Source organism: Palaemon carinicauda, chromosome 30 (genome assembly GCF_036898095.1).
Source record: "Palaemon carinicauda isolate YSFRI2023 chromosome 30, ASM3689809v2, whole genome shotgun sequence".
Lineage (NCBI taxonomy): Eukaryota > Metazoa > Arthropoda > Malacostraca > Decapoda > Palaemonidae > Palaemon > Palaemon carinicauda.
Window position 1 is genome coordinate 39,292,188 of NC_090754.1, and position 10,216 is coordinate 39,302,403.

General features: G+C 35.6%; 1 protein-coding gene across 6 annotated transcripts in view; it reads left to right on the plus strand.

The window, feature by feature from the left end:
* Positions 1 to 9,916, plus strand: part of LOC137623034 (unconventional myosin-Ie-like) — a 321,574-nt gene extending 311,658 nt beyond the window's left edge. For all 6 annotated transcript variants that reach the window (XM_068353660.1, XM_068353664.1, XM_068353661.1 and 3 more), the window contains 3 exons: positions 1,285 to 1,756; positions 7,496 to 7,563; positions 9,729 to 9,916. In XM_068353660.1, the coding sequence (XP_068209761.1) occupies positions 1,285 to 1,756; positions 7,496 to 7,563; positions 9,729 to 9,805 (617 nt within the window). In that variant the 3' untranslated portion in view covers positions 9,806 to 9,916. The remainder of the gene's footprint in view (positions 1 to 1,284; positions 1,757 to 7,495; positions 7,564 to 9,728) is intronic.
* The last annotated feature ends 300 nt before the right edge of the window (positions 9,917 to 10,216 follow it).

Consider the following 10,216-nt stretch of genomic DNA (forward strand, 5'->3'; position numbering starts at 1 on the left):
TTAGAGTAACTCAATTTGATACTCCTTAGTTTAGATGTTAATAAATAAGTGTAAGAGCTTGGGAATGAGTGAATTTATCAGCCTATGTGATTCCTCACATTATATTACTGTGCAAGTCTCTCTATTGCTAATTAAATTGATTGCCTTAAAAGGAGTTAAAATACTGATGACATTATTTTTTTTTAAATTCCTGTACTGTTTATATAAACAACTAGTGTATTAATATATACTGTAAGAAGTCGTGTATCTGTAAAAGCAACTACTCAAAACTAAATACAAGTTTATTAATTGCTGATAGGCATTACCTTTCAACATTGAAATTAAGTCCTGAAATTGTTCCCTTGTCATGGAGTAAGAGCAAAAATTGGAATTCAGTTGTTAATGAAAAAAAGATCTTTAATAGTTTGTAGTCAATCTTTTGATAAGTACAAGAATGGGAATGTGAAGGAGAAAATGTGCAGACATTAATCTTAGATAAGGAAAACTGTACCTTCACTGTACTGTACAGTATATAAAAGCAGGCAAGGTATTAGGATTCAGAAATGTTTTTACTGCTTGTAGACCCAGAGTTGCAGAATCAAAGAGAGAGGCAAGGTACATCAAGTTGACTATATCTTAACTAAACATCACTTCTCGATATTAGCATTACATGGTATGAACACAACAATCCTTAGAGTAACCGTGGAACATTACCCAATGGAACATGTGTAAGAAATTATAGTAATTGCAAACGGTCTCAAAAATATGTCTTACTCGGAAGCAGGCCCTTCCCTGTCCTAGAATATGTATGGGAAATCAAGCAACTGTTGCTTACTGTAGTGAATGCCAAGGCACATACATCTATTTACAAAGTTTTATCCAAAGTAGGTCCCTTATGAGTATCTTGTGATGTTTGTGTTTGTTCAACACAGCATGGCTGTTTTAATAGAGGGAATTAAAAACACCACAAAAACCAGTTTTTATTGAAACTCAGACAAGCATTCTTAATGGAGTGCAAGGTCACACTGCTTGCTCTACCTGAACACACATTAAGTTTAAAAAATTATATGAACTACTGGTTATCCATATAGAGTAAGAAAAGGTTAATTGTTTGAAGTTCTAATATAAAACTCCAAAGTCTTCTATGATCAAGGTTCAAGGCTATGCATATGTAGAAATAAGTATGAATATGTATATATACAAATTATTTTGAAGGAATTGAAACCATGTTTTAAAACTGTTTTCCAAAAACCAAAAATACACAGTTTGGTCATACAGTAATTAAAAATGTTATTTGTCTTTCAGAACCTGGATTACAGAGAGTTATAACACCAGATATCCGGATGCTAGCAAATAAAAAGGGACCTAGTATGGCTAAAAGTCATAGTAATGGACATGCGCCAAGAATGTTGAACAGAGACCAGAGGCCGCCCTATCCTGGTCCTTCACCATCTGGACCCAGACCAGCTCTCATTAATACTGGACATAGCTATTCAACCGGATCTCGAACCCCAGATATGGGACGACCCAGAATAGAGCCGCCAAGATTGCCTGGAATGGCTCCAACTGGTGTACATAAGATTACTAAAAGTCCTTCTGGCCCACAGTTCAGACTACCAGTGAGCAACCCTCCCCCACCTCCATCAGAACCTCCTCCAGCTGACACACCAACAATAACACCAGGAACCTTGCGTTCCAGAAATGGACCTCCTTTGCCAACTAGGCCAGATATCAACAGACCAAAGCCTAGAATACCTCAAGTGAGAGCTCTTTATAGGTAAGTTTAATATTGCAAATTGGATTTAGTGGTATTACTGCTCCAGTGTGAAGAGTAAAAAACGAATTTTCAATCTAGCCCTAATAAAAGGTAAGATTTTATTTATCCATTATTGTGATGAGCATAAAAAATTTATTTGGATATAATGGTCTATGCAGGGATTTGATTCTTACTTTGTGTATGTTTTGGTAAATTGAAGCTAGTACTTTGATGATATTCCCATTATCCCTTTGACCCATAGGTATAACATTTTAACTTTCTCATCTGTTCCCTGTGATCTTTATACCTGGCAATCCAAATTCGTAAATACAAGTATTTCCTTTCCCCAGGACACAGTAAATTGTTTTCAAGATGAATACAGGGACTAAAACATCAAAATAGGTTAAGGTTGAAATTATACTGTATGTTTTTTCACTGACAGAATCTGAATGAATTCAGTGAGACTTCCTGAAATCCATATGCTATTCATTCTTTAAGATACTACTGCTAGAAAGTTATTAGGTCCTTTGACTCGCTAGATAGTACTACATTGGATCCCCCTCTGGTTACAGTTCAGTTTTCCTTTGCCTACACATGTGCCGAATTGTCTGATCTATTCTGTATGCATTCTCCTCTTTCCTCATACATCTGCCAACACAAAGATAACTGAAAAATTATTCTTCACTCATGGGGTTAACTACTGTACTTTAATTGTTCAGTGGCTACTTTTCTCTTGGTAGGTGTAGAAGAGACTCGTTTGCTATAGTAAGAAGCTTTTCTAGTAAGCAATCATTCCAAAACCAAACTGTTGTTCTCTGTTGTATGGTAGTGCCATAGCTTCTGTACCATAGTCTTCCACTGTTATGAGTTAATGAGTTCGCTTGCTTGAGGGTACACTCAGGCACTCTATTATATCTGTTATTTTATTTCCTTTCCTCATACTGTTGAGGGTCAGGAGGGATGATTGATATCTCTGCTTCTACATTACTTGAGTAATCTTCTTATTTTGCTTTGCAGTACAGTAGTTAAATCTGGGGGGTTTGTGATTGATCTTTTTAGGTCTGATGACGGGCTTTAAATTGATGGTCATTGTCCATTGTTGAGATTTAGGAATTGAATTAGATATGGTCTTTGCAAAGTTTTGGTGGTGTTTGGAGGAGACAAATGCCAGGTCTGGTTTGTACCCTCTTTTCTATGTGTTATGGCCCACTCCTTCACCGCCTCTCCATTATGGTCATAGCCCCAGATGGTATTGTGGCTGTTGAAGTCCCCTACAATAAGGACTGCTCTATTGTCAGGGTGGTCCATTTGATTCCACGCAAAGGGTGTTGGTGGTGGTTTAAAAATGGACATGATTTTTGTGTTCAGAGTCTACCTGAAGGATTTGGATAATCGACTTGTTTCAAGCAAATATTGCGCTTCCATAGGTTGGGTTGTTTGGGAAATGATCAATTGCATTTTTAGGATTCTTGGCTGGATGAAGTTTGTGCGTTTCTTTTATGCATATTATGTGGTGAAATTTTTGGTTGGTGCTTCACTGACTAAAACTTTTTGAATTTCATTTATTGCCCAAACATGGAGTGTTTGAGGCTCTAATTACTGCTTGAGCTTATTCCTCCTCCTGCTGATCAGGCTATGCTAGGACCTATGCAAAAGATATGCTTGCTTCTAGTACTGTAGTACCTTGGTTTAAGAATTTAATTAGTTCTGGGAACAAGCTTACAACCTAAAAAGCTCATATTCTATTTTTCCCATAAGAAATAGAAAATTCACTGATACAGTACACAGATACACTCCCTTTTAAAGGTTGTGTATTGTTAATTATTGAACAGTATAGAACCCTTAATATCATAAATGAAATAAATGACAAAGTAACAATCATTTTACTTTTTGAGAAAAATCATGGAGGTGAAGATTACTGCTTGGAAGGAGAGTCTCCCTCACCATGAGCAGTTATGGTTAAATTTTGGAAGTCCTCTTGAATGACATTCACTATCACTAACTGAATCACTTAATTTATGCTTTAGGGACACATATTGGGTCTTTTTTACACAGTAAAATTTTGATAAGGAATCTATCTAAAGTAGACTATTTTTGCCTTTTGAAGTGTCAGGAAAATGTAGGTAAAAATCATTTGAATCCCTGAACACTGCGTGGGTGGCTTGGCACTGTGCAACTGATTTCGTGCCAGTCTCGTTCATATTTGTCCACAAAATATGACCACACGGCATAGAATATTTGCTTGCAGACCGATACGGTACTCATAAACTGATTTGCTCGTATTCAAAGTTAATCGTAAACTGAGGTACTACTGTAATTGTTCTTTCTTTGGGACAGACCTTGCCAATTAGCTATTCAATGCATATACCTGTTTCTAACAAGTACGATAGCATTAACCACTTTAAAAGATGGTAAGTTTCTTGCTCCTCTGCAAGGGGATGATTTGGAACATATTTTAAAAGGACTTTGAAAGGAGAGAGTAGATTCGGTTACAGTATTATTATTATTATTATTATTATTATTACTACGACTACTAGCCAAGCTACAGTCATAGTTGGAAAAGCATAATTCTACAAGCCCAAGGGGTCCAACAGGGAAAGCAGCCTAATACAGAAAGGAAGTAGAGAAATAACGGATAAAACATATATCGTAAATAATGAAAAAAATATTGGTAACAACGTTAGAATAAGTTGGTCTTAAATAAAATGTGAAATGAGACTTAAGCCATCCAATTTAACACGAAAACATTGGCAACAAGTGTGAACTTCTGAAGTTCCACTGGTTGAACTACCAGCTGTGACCAGAATCAGGTCAAAACTGGCTTAAAACTTCTAGAATACTGTGTAGTATTGAGCTTCATAATGGAGAAGGCAAGACTGTTAGAATTCACTGCATACATAGTACTATGTACAGGATAGTACAGTCTGGGAAGAACATAGAGTGCAAAGGATGGTCAATTTTTTTTTAAATCTTATGCAGCATGCCCAAAGAACTAACTGCACGACGGTACCAAACATTAATATCGAGATTAGTGATAAGAATTTAATCTTTCGATAGATTGTAAATCAGAAAACAATACTCAAAATATCTTATAATTAAAGTATAAAAAAATTTCTTCAGGATAGATTGATTACCAAAAATTTTGACTCATTACAGCTATGCCATTTTTTATGTAATTGAATAAGAAACACACCCAATGTGTTTAGGTCACATGGTTGGCTGAGACTGAATGCTTGTCAGGTAGCATGTTCCTGAACTTTCAGAAAATGCTTATGGATATTTCTGAGTGCTTTTTATTTGAATTTCAATACAGGATATCCATGGGGTAGTATCTTAATTTCATTGTGATTTTGTTAGGTGCTAAGAGAGATGCATTAGGGTATTTTATTACAGTAATTAACATTTTGATGTTTGAGTACAATAGAAATATTTTGATGAATCTTACCCCCACAGTTACTATACACATGGTCTTGGGAAGAGCTTAAGGTTACTATTTTGATATGTGTATTAATACACATCATGTGACAATCATTGAGGCAAATTTGACATGAACATATCTTCAACTGTGCCGGGGGCCCTATGGTTTACGCTAACATCCAAAAGCAGGCACTTGCCATCCTTTCTCCTTTTGTAAATAAACCAAAGGTTTATCTCAAACTGAGACACAGGTTTTAGGTGCTCGCATAGTGATGAAGCATGCTTTGGGATAGGCATTGAAGTGAGACTCAGGATAATTACTTCAGTTATTTTTTGGCAGTTCCCTGTAGCAGTCCACCTGTTATTGGTTTTCCTTTCCCATATGGGTGGCCCTTGCCCAAGCCTTCATGTCCCTTTAATGATTATGATGATCATGTGTTTGGTTCATCATTTTTTCCCAAGGTACAACAAACTGTCGTCATCCTATTCAATAGACTATTATACAGTGCAGTAATACATAAGACAAATAACACCAAGTTTTACAATGTCGCCATTATCTACATGTCTTGAAACTTGAACGAAGTTGTTCATTGTAAGGAGTATATGTCATAGTGCTTATATGGTCAAGAAGACTCCATGCTTGATGGTATTCATATAAAGTTAGCGGAAAGAACACATAACTACGCTACCAGTTTGCGTGTGTACACCCTTTTAGTAATGAGAGGTACCCAAGTATTGTACTATGTACTGTATATATGTTCATGTCTGTTCAGTGGGTATGTTCAAGAAATTCAACTCAACTGTGGGGTGACATGGCATGGTAGATATGTTAAACGATTAGTTTGATGGTTTCTGCTCTTGACTTTTATATAAAGAGGTATGGTGTCAAGAAAGACTTTCCTTAGATATCTCGGCAATCTAAGGCTATATCTATCAGGTTAGTTTAGATTTTATATCCATTTAATATTAATCACTAAGTGTTCTATGAGAGCACAAGTCCAAGTGATGATATATTGATTTGTCTGGGCAATATGTCTTCATATTTCCATATATTTGTACTAGTTCGTTGTTAGATCAGTGCGAGATGGAGCCTTTCTTGCAGCTTTCATAAGATCTACCACTTTTGTCCCGACGATGAACTTTTCCAGATGGGTTTAATCTGTAAAAACTGTCTCTTATTGCAAGATTTAGGTTAGTCTAGTTTTGCGGACTATTCTTATAAGGTAAGGTCTAGGTTTTGGGTGTATTCTTCTAAGCTAAGGTCTAGTTTTTGGGAGTATTCCACTAAGCTAATGAGCACAAAGGTAACTGTTTTGGAAGTTCATGATGGCATTATTTTTTTAGTTTGTTTGTAGGTTGCCCAAGACATGAACCACCCATTGAGATACTACTGCTAGAGGAAATAAAGAACTTTCAAGACATGTCTGTCTCATGTTAGACCCCTTTTTTATTTTTTATTGACCTTACTCACACTGATTGGTTTTGATAAATTTTCTACAGACATTCTTATTTTCTTTGATTATTCTCCAATTTTTAATTTTTCATCTTCAGTAAAATATCCATGCCTGTGGGTTTTATAATTCAAAACGATCGTTGAAAAAAAGATCCCAAACCCTGAGAAAACTCAGTGGGTTGAATTTATCATGAAGGACATACTGTACAGAATTTGTAACATTATAACAGCCCCCGCAAATAAAGAGAAAATTCTCAAAATAAAATTGCCCCCATTACCAGGTAGCCATTTAGTAGGGGAGAGTTGAATAGTCTCCATTGTAGATAATAAGGTGCCAAGCGTATTAAGAATTTGTTCCAAGAAGTATGTTGCGAAGAGGCGTGGAAAAAGGCTGAAAACTAAAAATTGGAGGTGGTTTGAACATGTGATGAAAAAAGATGAAGAACAGTTGGTCTGGAAAGTAGTAGATTTGGAAGTATGTACTTAAATGTGTTTTGTATCATTTATTAAACACACTAACCTGCAACCAAGAATCTTCATTTCCATATCCTAGAGGAGTAACTTTTGAGTATGGGTCAAGTACTCGTACAACTTTGCACCTCTCGGAGAAAACTAATAAAAAATATTAAAAAGACGTAAATTTAAATGCCACAAAGACCTTAGAGTAACTACTTATTGTATACAATTTTTTTTTAAAGAACTGTCAGACTTGAGAAGTTAGCATCACAAACCAAACTGGATACAGTATAGTGAATATGCTCAGTCAGTATTGTAAGCTTATATCTAACAGAATATATTTCCAAGAAGGAGAGTATTATATTTATACTTTCAAACTATGTAAAGGGTGATGAGTACAGGCCCCATTTTATAATATCTATTTTTTTCAACAGCTACGATGCCCATGATACCGATGAGCTGTCATTTGTTGAAGGAGACACTTTACAACTGGTCAGAGAAGGTAAGTCTTAGAACAGTAATATTATTCATACTATGTATTTATTTTCTTTGGTGACTTTCTTGGTAGATATTGTAATAGAATTTATACTCCTATATTGCACTTATAACAGAAGGCCTAGATTTGATACCAATGGAGTTGTGCATGCAGTATGTATCCAACACCCATATGTGTAGGATGTATTTCTATGGCTGCCTAGTACAGTAGTGTTTAAGGATAGAGCCCTGTTTTAGTTTTTTTTTAAAGCTTTCCTTGACTCTAGGTCTTTGGCCTTGTTCTGACCTCTCTTTCAGTGCTAGCATAGCTAGGTTAATGTGTCACCCTTCTTTGTGGCAGAACTTAAAAAGTGAAGACCATGAAGATTAAGAATCAAGGCCACAGTTCTGGGACTCTTAATGAGCTAAGAAGGTGTCTCGGCTATGGGAGTGTATAGCCAACATTAGGGTCAGAGTTCAAGAAGTAACCTATGCTAACTCAGCATTTTTTGTTAATGTAGACGAAGATGACTGATAACATCTTAAAAACGGACAACAAAACTATTTTTGTAAAAAAACAGTTTGAAGTGATTGACCCCCAGAATACAACACTACGCAAACTATTGTAGCCAAACATCTTTATGCTACAATGGCAGAATATGGAGAACTTAAAGAAATCATTGAAAGGAAAAATGATTGGGCTAAAGTGGATGATGTGATAAAAATTCCAAATAATTCCCACATTATGAAAATGAAGTTTGAAACACCGAAGATGGCAAAGGGGTTCATAGAAGGAGGTCTCTTCATAGTCTACCAATACATCGCAAGTCAATATATTGAACAAGACATGTTTGTGAAATTGTCATTTCACTATAACTGCTATAATTATGTGCATTGTATAAGGAGTGATTTAAAGATAAAAAGTTTGGAAGGAAGTAATACTACTTGCTCTTCAAAGTGTGGAAAAAATCATACCTGGCAGTAGAATACTAATGTAATACTAACAAGGGTATTGTTGTAAAACATTAGTAAGAGCCTCAATCTGTAGAGCAATGATGAGTGCTAGTTTGTGACAAAGGAGGAGAACTTATACTCCTCACTGTGAGTGAGAGAGCAAAAGCTCTGCAAAACAAGCAGGAGAATTGTTCTCTAGAAATCGAGTAACTGAAATACAGTATAGCATTTTTTAAATTAAGAAGAGATCCAGTGCATAATGAGGGTTGTGGTGGCCGATATGGTAATGTCCCTGACTGGTGATCATCAGACTGGGGTTCAAGTCTTACTCAAACTTGTTAGTTCCTTTGGTTGCTGCAATCTCACCAAACTTGTAAGCTAAGGATGCAGGGTTTGCAGGAACCTATAGGTTTATCTGCTGAGCCATCAGCAGTCATTGTCTGGTTCTCCCTGCTCCTAGCTTGGATGGAGGGGCTTGGGTATTGATCATGTGTATATATGGTCAGTCTCTAGGGCAATGTCACTGTCCCTTGCCCCTGCCATTCATGAGCAGCCTTTAAACCTTGAAAACTAGAACTTTATTTTTATAAACTTGTGAGAGCTTATGCTCTAAAAACAAGTTTACAGACTGAGGCGCTGCAAGAAAAATGAATGCATGAGTGGTCTGCAAAGCTTGTATCTGCAGAGCATTTGAAAGTATCAATGGTAAGGAACTTCTGGAAGAGTATGAATGCTCTGTAAACATAATAAAAGAGCTAAAGCTTTGTCAGCAAGTAGGAAACTTAATGCTTTACAAGTAAGGTTAATACTAACACCATGAAGAATAATGTGTACAGTACTGTATAATAATTTGTTACAACAAATTGATTGATTGTTTAATGTAAAAGGCGTATTGCTTTGAAAATCATATGAGACCGAATGTTCAGTGATGCAAGTAAAAGAGAGGAAGCAATTTCTCCATTTGTAAACCCACTGTGATATATCTGGGTTTAATTAGCTTATGTACAGACTATAAAAGACAAGTTTTGTAATACAAAAAGTTTTATTGTTATACATGTTGCCAAGATGTGCAACTGTCTCATGCATTTGATGTGGATGTAATAGTTGTCTCCTTTACAATTAGCTGCTCAAAACACCGGAAAATATAGTATCATGTGGGATATGAAAAGAAGAGAAATATAGTTGAAATAAGGAGATTTTCTCTGAATTGTATGATAAACATTCAACTGTTCTTTACAGATGCATCGGGTTGGTGGACGTGCAAGTTACGAGGTAGTCAAGGTTTCTGCCCTGCAAACTACTTAGAGAAAATTTAATAATATCATATAGCTCTGTAAATTTCATTATGCTAATATTATAATTTAACACCCATCTTTATAGTTATTTGAGTTCACTGGTGCTAATAAAATGTAATTAGAACACTATAATGTTTCTGAAACATTGGGGTGTGTATGAAATAGCATATAGCTCTTCCTATGTGTATACATTAAGGGAGAAAATGTTTTGGGGAGAAATTTGACTATGCACACTACAGTACTCTGGAGAGTGATTTTTGTAACTTCAAGTAAACATTGTGATAGTCATAATATATTTCTTTTCTGGTTGGCTACTAGAGAAGTTGGATACAATCCATAATGGTCTCGAGCCAAACAAACAAATAAATAAATGAGTATACATTTTATATATACATACATATATATATATATATATATATATACAGTATATAC